General features: G+C 38.9%; 1 protein-coding gene across 4 annotated transcripts in view; it reads right to left on the bottom strand.

Annotated features, from left to right (window-relative positions):
* The window catches only part of LOC139761025 (turripeptide Gsg9.2-like), a 364,470-nt gene that overhangs the window by 8,905 nt on the left and 331,853 nt on the right, over positions 1 to 23,712 (bottom strand). For 3 of the 4 annotated variants that reach the window (XM_071684766.1, XM_071684769.1, XM_071684765.1), the window contains exons 2-3: positions 15,610 to 15,653; positions 531 to 673 (exon numbers count right to left, since the gene is read on the bottom strand). In XM_071684766.1, the coding sequence (XP_071540867.1) occupies positions 531 to 673; positions 15,610 to 15,653 (187 nt within the window). Of the gene's footprint in view, positions 1 to 530; positions 674 to 15,609; positions 15,654 to 21,560; positions 21,706 to 23,712 lie in introns of those variants that run through there. The other variant, XM_071684764.1, reaches the window with a different exon arrangement.

The raw sequence follows: 23,712 nt of genomic DNA, 5'->3' as shown, positions 1-23,712 counted from the left end.
ACAATAATGATGATAAAATCAGGATTATCGAGAAAAAGATACTGATAATGATTAATGATTATCATCCCTGTAGACTGGGGAGAAATTAAACTGGCCAAGTATTCCCAGCGTGTCGTAGAAGGCTACCAAGGGGAGCGGAAGCGTGTTGTTGGAAATCCTCTTGTTCTATATTAGTTTCCAAAAGAAGGAACACCGCAAGGAGCCTAGTGAGGAATTTTCCCTATAAGGCTCTGTCATCTGTTCTTGACGATACCTCGCTCACGCGGATATTAAGACGAACATGTATGGAAAAAATATTAGCTAAAAGTGCGTCACAATATGTGTAAGCACGTCTATTTCCAGACAAAACAACTTTCTAATTATGTCCCTAGCTGGATGTATTTGATTATGTTTGGAATCTCTTTATTTTTTTTATCCCTTAAACATGGTGAGAGAGACAGGCTTAATGATAGATATCTATGTATTGTATTATGACTTGTTCAATGATTTCTCACCTTTACTAAATCAGAGAAATGAGAAAGTTAACTTACCTGAATTGAAGGTCAGAATATGTCGTATTATCATCAAGTCTCAATGTTCGTTGAGGTGCGGTGAAGTTGTCTTCAATCTCAGTGAAGCTGTTGTTGTCTAATTGCCACCATACTCTAAGATGTGCATACTCGTCCTTTGACACCTAAAATACATGCTCCTGTTACTTCCTGGACTTGAATCATTTATACAATTAGAATCAACCTTCCTGTAATTTTGCTTTCTTCTGTACAATTACCTAAATTGTTTCCTTCTGTCCATTAGTTCAAACCAACTACAAAATGACTCATTACATTGCATATTGTCTCCATCTTAGCAAATATATGTCGGGGGATACGTGTGTTGTTGTAGGAATACTCATAGAGTCATATAACTTAACTTTGTGTATCAACCTGATTGGTAATAATACTTTGCACCTCACTCATCCACTTATAAACACATTGTCCCAGACACTTTCTCTTTCTAAGGAGCATGTCCTGGAAAATTCTGCTTTCTGAATACCATATCCCAGAATCTACTACTTTCTAAAGAGATTGTCACAGACTCTTTTACGTTCCCAAGAACTTGTCCCAGACATACCACTTTCTAAAATCCTTGTCCATGATACTTCATCTTTCAAAAGACCCTATTCCAGACGCTTCTACTTTTTGCACCGATTACCAAAAGAGAAATTCCACTTTCTAAAGACTTTACAGCAAACACTTCTATTTTTACAGATCTCATCCCAAACACCTTTTACGTTCTAAGAACCTTCCCCCAAACGTCCACTTTTTCGAGACTTTTTCACAAACATTTCTACTTTCTAAAGACTTTATCCCAGACACCTTTTCTTTCGAAAGACCTTTATCCCAAACACTTGCACTGTTTAAGAGCCTCATTCCAAACACATCTATGCTCTGTAAAACTTATATCAAGCAGTCCTAGAGTCTAGAGATTTCGTCTCACAATTTTAGATATACCACGTTTCTCGTCATTCGATGATTTGCTTTAAAACTTTAAAACACTGTAAGAAAATAAGCAAGCATTTGAAAAACATTGTACAAAGGCAAAGGGAATAAGAGTGAGTGCTCAAATTACAGAGGTATAAGTTTGTTGAGTATTCCTGGTAAATTATATGGGAGGGTATTGATTGAGAGGGTGAAGGCATGTACAGAGCATCAGATTGGGGAAGAGCAGTGCGGTTTCAGAAGTGGTAGAGGATGTGTGGATCAGGTGTTTGCTTTGAAGAATGTATGTGAGAAATACTTAGAAAAGCAAATGGATTTGTATGTAGCATTTATGGATCTGGAGAAGGCATATGATAGAGTTGATAGAGATGCTCTGTGGAAGGTATTAAGAATATATGGTGTGGGAGGCAAGTTGTTAGAAGCAGTGAAAAGTTTTTATCGAGGATGTAAGGCATGTGTACGTGTAGGAAGAGAGGAAAGTGATTGGTTCTCAGTGAATGTAGGTTTGCGGCAGGGGTGTGTGATGTCTCCATGGTTGTTTAATTTGTTTATGGATGGGGTTGTTAGGGAGGTAAATGCAAGAGTTTTGGAAAGAGGGGCAAGTATGAAGTCTGTTGGGGATGAGAGAGCTTGGGAAGTGAGTCAGTTGTTGTTCGCTGATGATACAGCGCTGGTGGCTGATTCATGTGAGAAACTGCAGAAGCTGGTGACTGAGTTTGGTAAAGTGTGTGGAAGAAGAAAGTTAAGAGTAAATGTGAATAAGAGCAAGGTTATTAGGTACAGTAGGGTTGAGGGTCAAGTCAATTGGGAGGTGAGTTTGAATGGAGAAAAACTGGAGGAAGTGAAGTGTTTTAGATATCTGGGAGTGGATCTGTCAGCGGATGGAACCATGGAAGCGGAAGTGGATCATAGGGTGGGGGAGGGGGCGAAAATTTTGGGAGCCTTGAAAAATGTGTGGAAGTCGAGAACATTATCTCGGAAAGCAAAAATGGGTATGTTTGAAGGAATAGTGGTTCCAACAATGTTGTATGGTTGCGAGGCGTGGGCTATGGATAGAGTTGTGCGCAGGAGGATGGATGTGCTGGAAATGAGATGTTTGAGGACAATGTGTGGTGTGAGGTGGTTTGATCGAGTAAGTAACGTAAGGGTAAGAGAGATGTGTGGAAATAAAAAGAGCGTGGTTGAGAGAGCAGAAGAGGGTGTTTTGAAATGGTTTGGGCACATGGAGAGACTGAGTGAGGAAAGATTGACCAAGAGGATATATGTGTCGGAGGTGGAGGGAACGAGGAGAAGAGGGAGACCAAATTGGAGGTGGAAAGATGGAGTGAAAAAGATTTTGTGTGATCGGGGCCTGAACATGCAGGAGGGTGAAAGGAGGGCAAGGAATAGAGTGAATTGGAGCGATGTGGTATACAGGGTTTGACGTGCTGTCATTGGATTGAATCAAGGCATGTGAAGCGTCTGGGGTAAACCATGGAAAGCTGTGTAGGTATGTATATTTGCGTGTGTGGACGTGTGTATGTACATGTGTATGGGGGGGGGGGGTTGGGCCATTTCTTTCGTCTGTTTCCTTGCGCTACCTCGCAAACGCGGGAGACAGCGACAAAGTATAAAAAAAAAAAAAAAAAAATATATATATATATATATATATATATATATATATATATATATATATATATATATATATATATATATATATATATATATATATGTATATATATATATATATATATATATATATATATATATATATTTTTTTTTTTTTTTTTTTTTTTTTATACTTTGTCGCTGTCTCCCGCGTTTGCGAGGTAGCGCAAGGAAACAGACGAAAGAAATGGCCCAACCCCCCCCCCCATACACATGTACATACACACGTCCACACACGCAAATATACATACCTACACAGCTTTCCATGGTTTACCCCAGACGCTTCACATGCCTTGATTCAATCCACTGACAGCACGTCAACCCCTGTATACCACATGACTCCAATTCACTCTATTCCTTGCCCTCCTTTCACCCTCCTGCATGTTCAGGCCCCGATCACACAAAATCTTTTTCACTCCATCTTTCCACCTCCAATTTGGTCTCCCTCTTCTCCTCGTTCCCTCCACCTCCGACACATATATCCTCTTGGTCAATCTCTCCTCACTTATTCTCTCCATGTGCCCAAACCATTTCAAAACACCCTCTTCTGCTCTCTCAACCACGCTCTTTTTATTTCCACACATCTCTCTTACCCTTACGTTACTTACTCGATCAAACCACCTCACACCACACATTGTCCTCAAACATCTCATTTCCAGCACATCCATCCTCCTGCGCACATCTCTATCCATAGCCCACGCCTCGCAACCATACAACATTGTTGGAACCACTATTCCCTCAAACATACCCATTTTCGCTTTCCGAGATAATGTTCTCGACTTCCACACATTTTTCAAGGCTCCCAAAATTTTCGCCCCCTCCCCCACCCTATGATCCACTTCCGCTTCCATGGTTCCATCCGCTGACAGATCCACTCCCAGATATCTAAAACACTTCACTTCCTCCAGTTTTTCTCCATTCAAACTCACCTCCCAATTGACTTGACCCTCACCCCTACTGTACCTAATAACCTTGCTCTTATTCACATTTACTCTCAACTTTCTTCTTCCACACACTTTACCAAACTCAGTCACCAGCTTCTGCAGTTTCTCACATGAATCAGCCACCAGCGCTGTATCATATATATATATATATATATATATATATATATATATATATATATATATATATATATATATATATATATATATATATATATATATATATATATATATATATATATATATTTTAATTTTCCAAAAGAAGGAACAGAGAAGGGGGCCAGGTGAGAATATTCCCTCAAAGGCCCAGTCCTCTGTTCTTAACGCTACCTCGCTATCGAGGGAAATGGCGAATAGTATGAAAAAAAAAATATATATATACATATATATATATATATATATATATATATATATATATATATATATATATATATATATATATATATATATATATATATATATATATATATTATCCCTGGGGATAGGGGAGAAAGAATACTTCCCACGTATTCCCTGCGTGTCGTAGAAGGCGACTAAAAGGGGAGGGAGCGGGGTTCCAGAAACCCTCCCCTCATTGTATTTTCACTTTCTAAAAGGGGGAAACAGAAGAAGTCACGCTGGGAGTGCTCATCCTCCTCGAATGCTCAGACTGGGGTGTCTAAATGTGTGTCGATGTAACTAAGATGAGAAAAAAGGAGAGATAGGTAGTACGTTTGAGGAAAGGAACTTGGATGTTTTGGCTCTGAGTGAAACGAAGCTCAAGGGTAAAGGGGAAGAGTGGTTTGGGAATGTCTTGGGAGTAAAGTCAGGGGTTAGTGAGAGGACAAGAGCAAGGGAAGGAGTAGCACTACTCCTGAAACAGAAGTTTCAGAAAAGAAGAGAGAATGTTCGGGTGAACAGAGTGGTGAGAGTAAGTGAGCTTGGGAAGGAGACTTGTGTGAGGAAGTACCAGGAGAGACTGCGTACAGAATGGAAAAAGGTGAGAAGAAAGGAGGTAAGAGGTGTGTGGGAGGAATGGGATGTATTTAGAGAAGCAGTGATTACTTGCGCAAAAGATGCTTGTGGCATGAGATGCGTGAGAGATGGGTTGATTAGAAAGGGTAGCGAGTGGTGGGATGAAGAAGTAAGATTGATAGTGAAAGAGAAGAGAGAGGCATTTGGACGATTTTTGCAGGGAAAAATGCAAAGGAATGGGAGATGTATAAAAGAAAGAGACAAGAGATCAAGAAAAAGGTGCAAGAGGTGAAAAAGAGGGCAAATGAGAGTTAGGGTGAGAGAGTATCATTAGATTCTAAGGAGAATAAGAAGATTTTTGGAAGGTGGTAAATAAAGTGCGTACGACAAGGGAACAAATGGGAACTTCAGTGAAGCGGGCTAATGGGGAGGTGATAAAAAGTAGTGGTGATGTGAGAAGGAGATGGAGTGAGTATTTTCAAGATTTGTTGAATGTGTTTGATGATGGAGTGGCAGATATAGGGTGTTTTGGTCAAGGTGGTGTTCAAAGTGAGAGGGTTAGGGAAAATGATTTGGTAAACGGAGAAGAGGTAGTAAAAGCTTTGCTGAAGATGAAAGCCGGCAAGGCAGCAGGTTTGGATGGTATTGCAGTGGAATTTATCAAAAAAGGGGGTGACTGTATTGTTGACTGGTTGGTAAGGTTATTTAATGTATATATGATTCATGGTGAGGTGCCTGAGGATTGGCGGAATGCGTGCATAGTGCCATTGTACAAAGTGAAAGGGGATAAGAGTGAGTGCTCAAATTACAGAGGTATAAGTTTGTTGAGTATTCCTGGGAAATTATATGGGAGGGCATTGCTTGAGAGGGTGAAGGCATGTACAGAGCATCAGATTGGGGAAGAGCAGTGTGGTTTCAGAAGTGATAGAGGATGTGTAGATCAGGTGTTTGCTTTGAAGAATGCATGTGAGAAATACTTAGAAAAGCATTTATGGATCTTGAGAAGGCACATGATAGAGTTGATTGAGATGCTCTGTGGAATGTATTAAGAATATATGGTGTGTGAGGCAAGTTGTTAGAAGCAGTAAAAAGTTTTTATCGAGGATGTAAGGCATGTGTACGTGTAGGAAGAGAGGAAAGTGATTTATTCTCAGTGAATGTAGGTTTGCGGCATGGGTGTGTGATGTCTCCATGGTTGTTTAATTTGTTTATGGATGGGTTGTTAGGGAGGTGAATGAAAGAGTTTTGGAAAGAGGGGCAAGAATGCAGTCTGTTGTGGATGAGAGAACTTGGGAAATGAGTCAGTTGTTGTTCGCTGATGATACAGCGCTGGTGGCTGAATCATGTGAGATTCTGCAGAAGCTGGTGACTGAGTTTGGTAAAGTGTGTGAAAGAAGAAAGTTAAGAGTAAATGTGAATAAGAGCAAGGTTATTAGGTACAGTAGGGTTGAGGGTCAAGTCAATTGGGTGGTAAGTTTGAAAGAAGAAAAAATGGAGAAAGTAAAGTGTTCTAGATATCTGGGAGTGGATCTGGCAGCGGATGGAACCATGGAAGCGGAAGTGAATCATAGGGTGGGGGAGGGGGCGAAAATTCTGGGAGCCTTGAAGAATGTGTGGAAGTCGAGAACATTATCTCGGAAAGCAAAAATGGGTATGTTTGAAGGAATAGTGGTTCCAACAATGTTGTATGGTTGCGAGGCGTGGGCTATGGATAGAGTTGTGCGCAGGAGGGAGGATGTGCTGGAAATGAGATGTTTGAGGACAATATGTGGTGTGAGGTGGTTTGATCGAGTAAGTAATGTAAGGGTAAGAGAGATGTGTGGAAATAAGAAGAGCGTGGTTGAGAGAGCAGAAGAGGGTGTTTTGAAATGGTTTGGGCACATGGAGAGAATGAGTGAGGAAAGATTGACCAAGAGGATATATGTGTCAGAGGTGGAGGGAACGAGGAGAAGTGGGAGACCAAATTGGAGGTGGAAAGATGGACTGAAAAGGATTTTGAGTGATCGGGGCCTGAACATTCAGGAGGGTGAACGGCGTTCAAGGAATAGAGTGAATTGGAACGATGTGGTATACCGGGGCCGACGTGCTGTCAATGGATTGAACCAGGCATGTGAAGCGTCTGGGGTAAACCATGGAAAGTAATGTGGGGCCTGGATGGGGAAATGGAGCTGTGGTTTCGGTGCATTATTACATGACAGCTAGAGACTGATTGTGAACGAATGGGGCCTCTGTTGTCTTTTCCTAGCACAACCTTGCACACATGAGGGGGGAGGGGGTTGTTATTACATGTGTGGCTGGATGGCGATGGGAATGAATAATGGCAGACAGTATGAATTATGTACACGTGTATATATGTATATGTCTCTGTGCGTATATACATGTATACCTTGAGATGTATAGATATGTATATTTGTGTGTGTGGACTAGTATGCATATACATGTGTATGTGGGTGGATTGGGTCATTCTTTCGTCTGTTTCCTTGCGCTACCTCGCTAACGCGGGAGACAGCGAGAAAGCAAAATATATAGAATATATATATATATATATATATATATATATATATATATATATATATATATATATATATATATATATATATATATATATATATATATATATATATATATATATATATATATACATATATATATATATATATATATATATATATATATATATATATATATATATATATATATATATATATATATATATATATATATGTATATATATATATATATATATATATATATATATATATATATATATATATATATATATATATATATATATATATATATATATATATATATATATATATATATATATATATGCACAAGGACAGAGAGACAGGCACAGAGACACACACCCACCCACCCACACACACACACACACACACACACACACACACACAAATACCGAGCAGTAAGGATGCAAATCTCTCCCTTCCTCTCAATTCACTAAGAGTACTCAGAACACACAAGTTTAGAAACAGACCATATCATGATTTCTCCTCACGATTTCCATATGCCTTGGTTCATCCTAGGTATGCCACGTCGCTCCCCGTATACTGCATGGATTCCCCATACCTTCCTAAATATTCAGGATAAATCACACAATAATTTTACCCATCCTTAGGTGACAGAAGGGGCCACACTTATAAGCATTCCAGTCAGTCAAAAGTAGAATGCATCAAGTAAACATGACTGTACGAAAAGTGTAACAACAACTTTCCCCTTATTGTGACTTCATGACTATCGTTATATCATCTCTCATGAAAGCATGATGAAAAAACTGAGGTTTAGCGAAGAGTTGAATGCCATAAAAACTATAAACAGTGAAGAGTAAGTATTCTTTGCATAACATATAGGAAGACATATTACATGTTCTACTTACATAATACAGAATATGTACGTAATTCTATTAAAGTACAATACCCTGTACAATATGAAAGGTATTCAGTGATACCATATAGTGTAATGAAGATAATGATAGATAATCTAAATAATCTAGGTGTACATATGTGAGAAGTAAAAGGTTTAGGGAGAATGATATGGTAAACAGAGAGGAGGTGGTGAAAGCTTTGTGGATGATGAAAGCCGGCAAGGCGGGAGGTTTGGATGGTATTGAAGTGGAATTTATTATAATAGGATGTGACTGTATTGTTGACTGATTGGTAAGGGTATTTAATGTATGAATGGCTCATGGTGAAGTGCCTGAGGATTGGCGGAATACCTGCATGGTGCCATTGAACAAAGCCAAAGGGGATAAAGGTGAGTCCTGAAATTACAAAAGTATAAGTTTGTTGAGTATTCCTGGAAAATTATATGGGAGGGCATTCACTGAGAGGGTGAAGGCATGTACAGAGCATCAGATTGGGGAAGAGCAGTGTGGTTTCAGAAGTGGTAGAGGATGTGCGGATCAGGTGCTTGCTTTGAAGAATGTATGTGTGAAATACTTAGGGAAACAAATGGATTTCTATGCAGCATTTATGGAACTGGAAAAGGCATATGATAGAGCTGATACAGATGCTCTGTGGAAGGTATTAAGAATATATGGAATGAGTGACAAGTTGTTAGAAGCAGTGAAAAGTTTTTACCGAGGATGTAAGGCATGTGTACGTGTAGGAAGAGAGGAAAGTGATTGGTTATCAGTGAATGTTTGTTTGCTATTGGGGTGCGTGATGTCTCCATGGTTGTTTAATTTGATTATAGATGGGGCTGTTAGCGAGGTGAATGCAAGAGTTTTGGCGAGAGGGGCAAGTATGCAGTCTGTTGTGGATGAGAATGCTTGGAAAGTGAGTTGTTGTTCGCTGATTCGGGTGAGAAACTGCAGAAGGTGGTGACTGAGTTTGGTAAAGTGTGTGAAAGAAGAAAGCTGAGAGGAAATGTGAATAAGAGCGAGGTTATTCGGTACAGTAGGTTGAGGGACAGGTGAATTACGAGGTAAGTTTGAGTGGCGAAAAACTGGAGGAAGTGAAGTGTTTTAGATATCTGGGAGTGGATTTTGCAACGGATGGAACCATGGAAGCGGAGGTGTGTCACAGGGTGGGAGAAGGGACGAAAGCTCTATGAGCGATAAAAAATGTGGGAAAGACGAAAACATTATCTCGGATAGCAAAAATGGGTATGTTTGAAGGAATAGTGGTTCCAACAATGTTGTATGGTTGCGAGGAGTGGGCTATAGATAAAGTAGAGCGGAGAAGTGTGGATGTGTTGGAAATTAAATGTTTGAGGACAATATGTGTTGTGAGGTGATTTGATCGAGTAAATAATGAAAGGGTAAGAAAAATGTATGGAAATTAAAAGGGTGTGGTTGAGAGAGCAGAAAAAGGTGTTTTGAAATGGATGGGCCACAAAGAGAGAATGACTGAGGAAAGATTGACAAAGAGGATATATGTGTCAGAGGTGAAGGGAAGGAGGAGAAGTGTGAGACCATATTGGAGGTGCAAGTATGGAGTGAAAAAGATTTTGAGCGATCGGGGCCTGAACATTCAAGAGGGTGAAAGGCGTGCAAAGAATGTAGTGAATTGGAACGATGTGGTATACTGGGGTCGAAGTGATGTCAATGGATTTAACTAGGGTATGTGAAGCGTCTGTGGTAAATCATGGAAAGTTTTATGAGGCCTGAATGTGGAGAGGAAGCTACGGTTTCGGTGCATTATACATGACAGATAGAGACTGACTGTGAACGAATGAGGCCTTTGTTGTCTTTTCCTAGCGCTACCTCACGAGCATGCTGGGGGACGGGTTCTCATTTTATGTGTGGCGGGGTGGCGACGAGAATGAAGAAAGGCAGCAACCAAGAATTATGCACATGTGTATATATGTATATGTCTGTGTATGTATATGCATGTATACAGAGACATACATGTATACACATTAACATAATTCATACTGTCTTCCCTTATTCATTCACTTTCGCCACCCCGCCACACATGAAAAGAAAACCCCCTTCCCCCGCATGTGCGAGAGGTAGCGCTGAGAAAAGACAACAAAGGCCACATTCGTTCACACTCAGTCTCTAGCTGTTATGTATAATGCACCGAAAGCACAGCTCCTTTTCCACATCCATGCCCAACAAAACTTTCCATGGTTTACCTCAAACGCTTCACATGCCCTGGTTCAATCCATTGACAGCACGTCGACTCCGGTATACCACATCATTCCAATTCACTCTATTCCTTGCACGCCTTTCGCCATCCCGCATGTTCAGACCCCGATCACTCAAAATCGTTTTCACTCCATGTTTCCACCTCCTATATGGTCTCCCACTTGTACTCAATCCTCCAACTCTGGGGCATATATCCTCTTGGTCAATCTTTCCTCACTCTTTCTCAACGTGAGACAACACCATTTCAAAACACCCTCATCTCCTCTCTCAACCATACTCGTTTCATTACCACACATCTCTCTTAACCTTTTTTACTTACTTGATCAAACCACCTCACACCACATATTGTCCTGAAACATCTCATTTCCAGGACATCCACCCTCCTCCGCACAACTCTATCTATAGCTCACGCCTCGCAACCATATAACATTGTTGGAACCCCTATCCCTTCAAACATCCCCATTTTTCCATTCCAAGATAACGTTCTCGACTTCCAGACATTTTTCAACGCTCCCAGGACTTTCGACCCCTCCCCCACCCTGTGATTTTCTTTCACTTGCATGGTTCCATCCGCAGCCAAATCCACCCCAAGATATCTAAAACACTTCACTTCCTCCAGTTTTTCTCCATTTAAACTTACCTCCCAATTGACTTGACCCTCAAACCTACTGTACTTAATAACCTTGCTCTCATTCACATTTACTCTCAGTTTTCTTCTTTCACACACTTTGCCAAACTCAGTCATTAACTTTTGCAGTTTCTCGCACGAATCAGCCACCAGCGCTGCATCATCAGCGAACATCAACTGACTTACTTTCCAAGCTTTCTCATCTACAACAGACTGCATAATTGCCCTTCTTTCCAAAACTCTTGCGTTCATCTCCCTAACAGTCCCATCCATAAACAAATTAAACAAGCATGGAGACATCACTCACCCCTGCCGCAAACCAACATTCATTGAGAACCAGTCACTTTCCTCTCTTCCCACACGTACACATGCTTTACATCCTCGATAAAAACTTTTCACTGCTTCTAACAACTTGCCTACCACACCATATATTCTTAATACCTTCCACAGAGCATCTCTATCAACTCAATCATATGCATTCTCCAGATCCATAAATGCTACATAAAAATCAATTTGCTTTTCAAAGTATTTCTCATATTTTTCAAAGGAAACACCTGAATCACACATCCTGTACCACTTCTGAAACTACACTGCTCTTCCCCAATCTGGACCTCTGTACATGCCTTCACCCTCTCAATCAATACACTCCCATATAATATTTACAGGATTACGCAGCAAACTTATACCACTGCAATTTGAGCACTCACTCTTATCCCCTTTGCCTTTGTACAATGGCACTATGCAAGCATTCAGCCAATCCTCAGGCACCTCACAATGAGTCATACATACATTAAATAACCTTACGAACCAATTAACAATACAGTCTTCTCTTTTTGTATAAATTCCACTGCAATACCATCCACACCCGCTGCCTTGCCGGCTTTCATCTTCCGCAAAGCTTTTACTACCTCTTCTCTGTTTACCAAATCAATCTCCATAACCCTTTCACTTTGCAGACCACGTCGACCAAAACTCCCTATATCTACTACTCCATCATCAAACACATTCAACAAACCTTCAAAATATTCACTCCATATCCTTCTTACATCATCAATACTTGTCATCACCACCCCATTAGCCCCCTTCTCTGATGTTCCCATTTGTTCCCTTGTCATGAACACTTTATTTACCTCCTTCCAAAAGATCTTTTTATTTTTCCTAAAATTTGATAATACTCTCTCACCCCAACTCTCATTCGCCCTTTTTCACCTCTTGCACCTTTCTCTTGACCTCCTGCCTCTTCCTTTTATATATCTTCCAGTCATTTGCATTATTCTCCTGCAAAAATCGTCCAAGTGCCTTTCTCTTCTCGTTCACTAATAATCTTACTTCTTCATTCCACCACTCACTACTCTTTCTATTCTGCCCACCTCCCACGCTTCTCATACCATAAGCATCTTTTGCACAAGCCTTGACTGCTTCCCTTAATACATCTCACTTCTCCCTCAGCCCCTTACCTCCTTTGTTCTCACCTTTTTCCATTTTGTACTCAGTCTCTCCTGGTACTTTCGCACACAAGTCTCCTTCCCAAACTCATTTCCTCTCACCACTCTCTTTACCCCAACATTCTCTCTTCTTTTCTGAAAACCTCTACAAATATTCACCATCGCCTCCACAAGATAATGGTTAGATATCCTTCCAGTTGCACCTCTCAGCACATTAACATCCAAAAGTCTCTCTTTCGCGCGCCTATCAATTCACACGTAATCCAATTACGCTATCTGGCTATCTCTCCCATATATATATATATATATATATATATATATATATATATATATATATATATATATATATATATATATATATATATATATGTGTGTGTGTGTGTGTGTGTGTGTGTGTGTGTGTGTGTGTGTTGGATTATCGTTTCTTGAGGTAGCAAAGCAGCGCCAAGAAGAGAGGAACGAGGCCGCATTCCCTCACACCTATTCCCTTGCTGTCTTGTGAAATACGCTGAAACATAAACTCCTCTTCCACAACCATGCCGAACAGATCATTTCAATTATCCCCTGGACAAAACAAAAACGTATCTTGGATTGTGTCACTTCAATATATTATATGAGTCACGAAAAATTATGTTTTGTTGTGGTGCGTTGTGATACTCTGTGCCTGAGATGAATAACACCACTGGTTCTACGTGAGTTTGATTATATGCTTGCCTTGAATTCTTGCCTGTTTATTTCTGATCTACCTAAGAAGTACAAGAACATTGTTAGACAAATTGAGAACGTTCGAAAGGCTGAAGTGGCTGAGGATTAGTGAAATGGATGTATGATGCTATTTTATAGGCATAAGTTTGTTGAATATACCTGGTAAATTGTATGGGAGGGTATTGATTGAGAGGCTGTAGGCATGTACAGAACATCAGACTGGGGAGGAACAGTTTAGTTTCAGACGTGATAGAGGATGTGTGGACCTTGTGTTTGCTTTGAAGAATAAATCTGAGAAATACAAAAACAGAATGATTCGTGTATGGCATTTATGGATCTTAAGAATGCATTTGATAGGGTTTACAGAGATGCTTTGTGGAGGGACTTCAATACATATGTTGTGAGAGGTAAAATTTTAAAATGAATTCGAGGCTTTCATCAAAGGTGTAAATCGTGTGTACGAGAAGGAAGAGAGAAAAGTGAATGTGTCCCAGTGAAGGAAAGTTTGAAGGAAGAGTATGTGATGTCACCATGGTCCTTTACTTTGTTTAAGGATAGGGTACAGAAGAATGTAAATGAAATAGTCTTTGAGAGAGGGGCTTTTATGCAGTATGTTGGTGATAAGAGTGCGTGGGAAGTGTCATTCGTTGTTCACCGATGGTACTGCACTGGTAGCTGACTCAAGTGAGAAACTACGGAAGTGGTGACTGAGTTTGGAGGAGTGTTTGAAAGGAGAAATATGTGAGTTAATGTGAACAAAAGCATGGTTATTTACTTCAGCTGGGTTGAAGGACAAGTTAGCTGGGATGCAACTGTAAAACGAGAAAATTGGAGGAAGAAAATGTTTAAGATATTCGGAAGTAGACTCGGCAGCGAACGGGACCATGAAAACGGAAGAGTCTTAAAGTGGGAGGGAGGAAAAAGGTTCTGGAAGCGATGAGGAATATGTGCAAAAGAGAACGTTATGTTGGAGACAGAAAGATGTATGTTTGAAGGAATATAGTTTCAACAATATTATATGGTTGTGAGGCATGGGCTATAGATAGGGTTCAGCAGAAGAGGATGGATGTGTTGGAAATGAAATGTTTGAGGACAATTGAGATGTGACGTGGTTTCTTCTGGTATTAATGAAAGGGTAAGAGAGATATGTAGTAAAAGAGAGTGTGGTTAAGACAACAGAAGAGGGCGTATTCAAATGGTTTTGATACATGGAGAGAATGAGTGAGAAAAGGTTGTATGCATCAGGAGAATCGGTAGACCAAATTGGAGGTGGAAGGATTGAATGAAAAACATTTTGAGCGATCGGGGACTGAACATGCAGGAGGAGGAGAAGCATGCACGGATTGAAATAAATTAGAACGTTATGGTATACTGGGGTCAACGTGCTGTTAGCGGGCTCAGCTAGGGTATGTGAAACGTCCGGTCTAATCCATGGAAAGGTTTGTGGAGTCTGGATATGGATATGAAACTGTGGTTTCGGTGCATTACTTATGAGAGCTAGAGAATCAGTGTGAGCTGATGAGACTTGTTTTTCCTGACTCTACCACGCTAACACAACGAATGGCAATATTGTTCCTGAAGATTGGGGTGGCACCAGGAATGGATAAGAGCGAGCAAGTATGAATATCTACATTTGCATATATGAATAGGCCTGCACTTATGTATGTATATACATGCGTAATGTGTAAGTATATATAAGTACATGTGTATATGATATGTTTATTTATGTATATGTACGTGCATGTAGGTATATGTATACATGTGTGTAAGTCAGCGGATGGGTCTTTCTTCGTCTGTTTCTTGGTGCTACCTCCCTAACGCGAGAAAAGGTGATCAAGTATAACAGAAAAGTAAAAATGATATAATTACATTTAGTTTGTTATGTGGAGGGAGTTATACTTTCGTGTTGCCCGTCTCTGTAACTTTTATATATGTACCATGTGTTTACTTCTTTGTATGTATGCACACTTGTTCACACATCCTAACCGATACTATTGACCTGCCCCTAAGGGAAGATGAATGGCTGGGTGGATTGTGCACCGGTTGCAGCGACCAGAATTCAAGCCTGTGTGTTTGATTCCAGGCGGCGCTTGTAAGCATGACGGTTTAGTAAACCACCCCCCACCCCGTGCGTGTGTGTGTGTGTGTGTGTGTGTACAGTTTTATTGAATGTGAGTAAGGAAGAGATTAAAGTACATACCCTGACATTCATTGTAAGATCTCCGCTGGGAAGAACCTCTTGTCCTGGAACAGAAAATTAAACATCAAGTTATTACAAAGGAATGCAAATAAGAACAGGATATTGGGTCATTTTGAGTCTGCTCGTTAAAGTGAAAGAGAAATAAGTCCAAGATTAATGGAGCAAAAGGAAAAAAGCGTATTGGTGATTTAAAGAGAAATACCAATGAAATATCTCGTGATTGAGGAGGCGTATGTAGTGTCAGTCGTGAACTGGAATCGAGTGTTCTTCAGGTCTTTTCTTTATCGAGTCTATGACACTGTTTTTAACTAATCACAGACGAAAAAAGTTATGTTAAAAATGAGTATTCGTTCGATGCAAAATGCCTCTGCAAGATTTCTTTTCTAAATTTTGAATAAAATTAAACATATCTTGTATGAAGAGTCTTTGATAATCTTAAAAAGCCTCATTAAATCACCTCTTAAGCTATTTTGGTCTAAGTTTTATTAGCTTAATTCGTTTAGTCGATTCTCTTATAATTTCTTTCTCATTCCGGATATTATCTTGGCTGTTTGTCACTGTACTGTCTCCATTCTGTCTGCCCATTTTTTCAAGCAGGATAACCAAAACTAAACACAGTTTTTTAATGTGGGAAAGCAACTTTTAATTATATAGTAAGAATCATTTCCACACAATTTTTTTTTTGAAAACATTACCTATGAATCTAAAAATTTTATTTGTCATTTGAACTGCTTGTACCCACTTTTTATCTAACTGTAAGTCATTAAAGACTGCAACGCCTACTTTTTAACCGTTGTGTAGCTCAACAGAATTGATAAATTTTTGCTCTTCGGTTTTAGTACCGGTGTTTGAGACTTTGCAATATCAGCAACTGAAATTCAATTACCGTCTAAGTCTAATACATCATTTTTTCTATGCCACCTTGAAGTTGTAGACATTTAGTTTCTGTTATGGATTAATTTCCGAACTTAGCATCGTGCGCGAAGATAGATATCATGCAACGAAGCCCAGTTACACTGGTTATCAAATATTTCAACTATATCTTGTCCAACGAACTGAAATAGGTGGACCTTAAATACTTTTCATCAGGCATGGTTTTACAGTGACAGAACAATTAAGCTTTGCAATAAGTATATATTAATCATTTATAAATAAGACTGGTAATACACTTAAAAAGTTACCTCTGAAATGTATAAGTGTATGATTTTAGTCTATATTTGGCCTCAGAAATATCCCTTCCTAGTAATCTTCCAACATAGAGGGGCTCCACTTTCTTTGGTATATCTTTTCCATGTTCAAAATTTCCGAATGAAATCTTTCGCCATGCTCATCCCTGATTGCCCAAAAAACTTCCAAGAAAAGTCTAAATCAGAGTCCAGAAAAAGAATTTTTTTTTGACTCATATTGTATCCAAGAGCTTATATGAAGTCAACAGATATTTTACATCACATAGTTTTCTTATATGTGATTCCCCCAAAAAATCTTTTTTCAACTTCATCTAGCTTTCATCCAATTTTTTATCTCGAAGCATTTCCCTCATCTGAGGCCCTACAGAAATACCCTCCTTGACTTTTTCTCTGCTGATTCCGGGGAATTAATTCCTCAAATATGTGAATCTATTGCCAGTTATATCCATACCTTCGACGAAGTTCTTCATCAACCGAGCATAATGTACAATGGAGGCAGATAAATTTTCTCAGGACCAACAAAAGGAGGATTGATGACATGGAGTCAGTGATGTTCGTTTTGGCCACACTTTCTTTAGGTAATAATTTTTCTTGTCCTGGCTATCCTACTCACAGAGGAAACAAAAGAACCTCGTACAGCCAAGTTACATTCCTAGTAAAAGTGCCAGAACCTTTAGGTCGCCACATAATACATTCCACTTCAATTCCCCGTACTTAATCTTTTTCCAATAGAAGTTTCAAGTTATCATACGATTCCTTCATGTTACCTGCGTGAGCCAGAGGAAGGGAGGAAACACATCTCTGGTGTCGAATAGACCCGCTTTCAAGCTTACTTTTGATGAGTCAATAAACAAGCACCACTCATCTGTTTTATATTCGTGGCAAAGTGCCTCCATAACAGAAAGAACATCATTGAAAAATACCAGACCATCTTCAAGGGAGAAAAAAAAACTTTGAAATCGATGTGGTGATCATGATAAAGGCAATCTTTGATTTAATTCTGGGGAAAATTCCAGCACTTTAACCTGAAACCCAAAAGTTTGGCTTGCATCTAAGACACATCTAAATCGCGGACGGCATCATTAAGACCTCCTTGACTCAGCAAATGTGGTTCACTTGTTAGAACATCTCGCTTCAAATGTTGGATCCATATTGTCCTCTGCTTGGTCTACCTTCTCATTCCTAAACTCATCGTCACTCAGTGTGCCATATTTCTTAGAGGCTCTGGCATAGGAATTCCTTACTGAGGTTCTGGCCTTCTAGCAGATGGCAAATTAGAATGTTTAAAGGTATGCTTGGATTTTAGTGTTATACTATTTATATTTGTCAGGCATAAGTAGCAATTCGAAGAGTGATCTTTGGGTTCTCTACAAACCATAGAAATGGCAAAAGGCGCACTACGTGAACCTTATGCCCATGCTGTGAGAAGCCTGACACATGTGACAAAACATATATGGGAAGTCCAACATTTATCCTGGTCACCAACTTTACAGGGGGTGTGAAAGAATGTTTTTACCGATATGAATGTCAATTTACCACAGATGTAGCAGAAAGAATACGAACTATTTACACAGTTTCTCGGCATTATAATGGTGGATGGGGCATCAGCACAACACTTGAATACACAAAAGCATAATTTGCCAACAGAGGGGAGAAAACACTTTTTACACAAAGTTCTAGTCTGCAACTGAAAGAGAATTGATACTCAGGATTGGGCATTGTTTCAATGTCCCACCATTTCCAGTCGTGTTTCCGCAGGCCACTGATGACTCATTTATCCAGGATTGGGCTTTCAGAAAGAAGCTATTGCACTTCATAAAAGATGAAAATAACTGTGTTTGTTAAAGTTTCTGTTTCAAATGCTCCGTAGAGCACTGACACAAATATACTGTATGTAATGATATGCGAGTATGCTGGAACAAAAATTCTGACATCATATTTGGATTCAGCTTGCAAAAATACATAAGCAGATATTTCTTTATATGAAAAATTTTTTTATAGACCATCAGTGTTATTGATATGCACGAGAAAGGAGACTGGTCTCAAATGTAATGCATTATTATGTTTAACTATTCTGAGGCTTAAGCATTAATAACTATTTCCTTTTGTTTTTACAGCCAGTCAATCAATGTCCTAACCATATAGGTATAGCTCCGTCTATAACATTTGACTTAACTTTTGTTAAGAAAATCTTTGATGCGGGACTTTACATCAACCACTTTACTTTCATCATCCATGTTAAATGTCACTATAGAAAAAATGTATCAAGCAGATTTTTCCGACATGAACGATTTCGTCATAAATCATGCTAAGAATCGTTTATCAAGTGGTGGTCCTCAAAAGGCTAGCAAGAGATATATTGAAAAGAGTATTCAAGGGCTTAACGATATACATTTTCACTTCTTTTAATGTCTTAGGGTAAAACTTACCTAGACCTTCCGTTTATTAACTCTTTCCTTTTAGTGTTTATCATATACCTTGAAGGTGGATGTTGTTAAAAGTTCTCCTATCCTAGCAACGGAATAAGAACCTGGATATAAGTCGCGTCTTCATTAATGATTATTGATGAGAAAGCAATAGTTTAGGATCTTTGTCATGGTTTCACTGTCTCTATCCAAGTCACCTTTTACTGAAGTATACGACTCGAGTATCTGGGTAATGACTCTCTTGCTTCTAATATATCTCGGAAATCATGAGTTTCTTTAGCTATTTTGTGCAACGTACACTTCATACTGGCGTTTCCTTTCACCTGTATGGATAACTATTTTTACGGAAAATTACAAAACTTACTCCATCATAATGGTTGTTGTTCTCTCTGAGTTCCTTTATGTTACTTTCTTAAGAATAATCAGATTTTTATTTCGTTGTTTTAACAATATTGCTTAGTTTTTGAAATAACCGTCGTCATTGGGACATGAATTCACTTTAGTATTTTAAATGTTTTACTGAAGCATTTCCATGCTACGCCCACATAGATTTCATCGTCCATATCTTCCCAGATTTGTCTGTCAAGAGCAATACGATGATCAGGAGAGTTTGTAACGTGATATATTACACGAGTTTTGTGTTGCACAGCATTACAAGCAATGATGAGAGATACCTTGAAAATGATATTTCGGTGATCACTTGTACCAAAGTTTCCTCCATTTACAATATCATAGGCAAGCCTCTCAGTTTTAGCTAGAATTAAGTCTGATATGTTCTCAGTATTTGTAAGTTTTCAGCATCTTGAGTTAGGTCATTATCTAGCACGTTTATGTAGTTTTCCTCATAGCTACTGGAAAGGAATTCTCCTCTACAAGTACAACTTTCCCGTTACTAAAAAGACTTCTTTTGAAAATTTCTATAAAATGATCAATAGGTCGTTTGTCGACCTATGGTATCTGAGTAGGCGTTCCTTAACCTAACCTTAAACCGTTTTATTGTGAAGCGTAATTTTAATTTCATTAGTGGAAGTTATCATATCAGCTGTGGATTTTGGACCAAGGAGATTATCTTAATGTAGTAAGGGAAATCATCAAACCAGCTGTGGATTCTAAATAAGGGATATTATCTTAATGTTATCAGGAGAGTTATTACACCGGATGTGTAGTCTGGACAAGGAAGGTTATCACAGTCTTACCATCAAAGTTATCACATTAACCATGTTTCCTGCAGCAATAAGATTATCATAGTGTTTCCGACAACGTTATCATATTAGTCATGATTACTGGACCAGGGAGGCTGTCATAGTTTTATCATCAAAGTTATGACTATCCATACATAAGAAAGTGATTTCACACTGATATTTATCAGAAAACACGAAACTTTATGAAGATGAAATGCAGCCATATAAAAAGGAAAATCAAAAAGTCAAAAGACACAACCTCACTGGATGAGTCAAGAGAATCAAGCTCACTATCTTAGTCAAGATAATCGAACTCACCCACTGAGTCAAGAAAACTAATATGACTGGTTGAATCAAGAGAAACAAAGTCACTGGCTAAGATAAAAGAACTGGCTTACTAAAGAGAAGACAACGCTTTGGCCGAGTTGAGAGAACCAAACTTACTGGCTGAGTCTAGAAAACAAAGTTACTAAGTCAAGAGAACCAAACCCACTGACTGAGTTCAGAAAAAAAAAAAAAAATCATTGGCTGCGTCAAGTGGACAAAGCTCACCAAGTAGGTCAAGATAACCAAACTCACCGAATGAGTCAAGTGAGACAAACTCACCGGCTGAGTCAGGAGAGCCAAACCCACCGGCTGAGTCAGGAGAGCCAAACCCACCGGCTGAGTCAGGAGAGCCAAACCCACTGGACGAATGAAGAAAACAAAACTTAAATAACTGAGACAATAGAATCAAACCTCCAGACTGAATCAGGAGAACCGAACTCATTACATGAGACAATAGAATCAAACCTCCTGACTGAATCAGGAGAACCGAACTCATTACATGAATCAAGAGAACCAAACCTACTGGATGAAGCAAGAGAACCAAACCCACTAGATGAAACAAGAGAACCAAACCCACTGGATGAAGCAATAGAACCAAACCCACTAGATGAAGTAAGAGAACCAAACCAACTGAATGAATCAAGAGAACCAAATGCGTTGGGTGAATCAAGGGAAAAAAACCACTGGTTGAATCATGAGAATCAAACACACGTACTGAGTCAAGAGAAACAAACTCACCGAGTCAAGAGAAGCAAAGCCACAACAGAGTTAAAACAACTAAAACAGATATAAACAAAGACAAACGTCCAGTCAGTAAAGGCAAAGTTTACCGTCAGATTCGATGAAGGACCTCTGGGCTGTAGCAGAGACGACCAGAGCGGCCATCAAAAGAAGTTGAGGCTTCATGTTGACTGTGATCACTGGTGAGTTCCCGTCAATGTATCTAGTTGGTGGTTCCATCGCGATATATATCCCAGCCATTGACGTCATGGGATTAGTGTCGGGTGCAAAGCCTTGATGCCGTGTGCAGACACAACATCTGTTGCCCCTTATGCAGCTGTTATGGTGACGTCAGCATCCGAGGGTTGTGTGCCAAACTATGCATCAGTGGCTGCCGACCGCTGGAGAGAGGAGGATAGTGCACAGTACTTTCATCTGTACATGTGTATATATAGGTGCACCATTATATATGAATGAGTTGAAACAAATACACACACACACACACATATATATATATATATATATATATATATATATATATATATATATATATATATATATATATATATATATATATATATATATATATATATATATATATATATATTCCTATGAGTCAACGGGAAAATGAAACACGATAATTGTGTGTAAAATACCGTGTATTTCAATTCAGTGGTGATTATTATGCTCAGAAATAGATAGAAATAACAGTTAGTTGATAGACAACGAAAAGTCGTAGCCAGGACGCCATTTGATAAAGATGTTTTTGTGTAAGGCAGACAACGAGCGCATCATAAATTTATTATATGGAAAAGAAGGTGAATTTTTTACAAATTTATCAACAATAAAGTTTTCCACTTTGTATAAACCTTCACTAATATTAAGATTATAACTCTTTCTCTATTTAGAAACAGAAGATTCAATGATATTTTTCGTATTTCTAGAGCTAAAGTTGATAACTGAGATGGCATTACTCCAGTCAATACAATGATCATAGTTTTTAACGTGATTAAACAAGGCATTTCACTGTTGTCCCTTCATTATACTATATTTATTTCGCTTAAGTCTAACAGATAGATTCTTACCAGTCTGCCCAACATAATACTTATCAAAATTTTTACATAACACTTTATAGATGCAACAAGGAGAATTTCCTGTTAAGTTCCTGATAGAAAAATTCTTTATATTATCATTGTTGCTGAAGGCAACATTTACATTCATAACTGAGATAACATTACTGAAGTCAATACAATGATCATAGTTTTCAACGTGACCAAAAAGGCATATACTTTACGAAGAGGACCAGAATAAAATGCCTTTAATTGAATCTTTCATTATTAGATACACAAAAAACTATAACCTTAATATTAGCCAAGGTGTATTGAAATTGGATAATATTATTGTTGAAAAAATTTGTAAACAATATACCTTCTTGTCCACATAATGATTTTATAATACGCTCGTTGTCTGTCTTCGAAAATTGCATGTTTACCAAATGGCGTCCTAGCTACGTCTCTAAGTTGTATATCAAATGACTGTTATTTCTGTCTTTTGTCTCCCCTGATGATGTGATTATTACAGAAAAGTGCACTTGTAAACTGTTAATGTTTCATTTTCAACGTGGACTAATAAGTATATATATATATATATTTTTTTTTTTTTTTTTTTTTTTTTTTTTTTTTTTTTTTTATACTTTGTCGCTGTCTCCCGCGTTTGCGAGGTAGCGCAAGGAAACAGACGAAAGAAATGCCCACCCCCCCCCCATACACATGTACATACACACGTCCACACACGCAAATATACATACCTACACAGCTTTCCATGGTTTACTTCAGACGCTTCACATGCCTTGCTTCAATCCACTGACAGCACGTCAACCCCTGTATACCACATGACTCCAATTCACTCTATTTCTTGCCCTCCTTTCACCCTCCTGCATGTTCAGGCCCCGATCACACAAAATCTTTTTCACTCCATCTTTCCACCTCCAATTTGGTCTCCCACTTCTCCTCGTTCCCTCCACCTCCGACACATATGTCCTCTTGGTCAATCTTTCCTCACTCATTATCTCAATGTGCCCAAACCATTTTAAAACACCCTCTTCTGCTCTCTCAACCACGCTCTTTTTATTTCCACACATCTCTCTTACCCTCACGTTACTTATTCGAACAAACCACCTCACACCACATATTGTCCTCAAACATCTCATTTCCAGCACATCCATCCTCCTGCGTACAACTCTATCCATAGACCACGCCTCGC

This window comes from Panulirus ornatus, chromosome 39, assembly GCF_036320965.1.
Source record: "Panulirus ornatus isolate Po-2019 chromosome 39, ASM3632096v1, whole genome shotgun sequence".
In the NCBI taxonomy this organism is placed as follows: domain Eukaryota; kingdom Metazoa; phylum Arthropoda; class Malacostraca; order Decapoda; family Palinuridae; genus Panulirus; species Panulirus ornatus.
The sequence above is the reverse complement of the archived record's forward strand: the minus strand, read 5'-3'. Positions and strand labels throughout refer to the sequence as shown.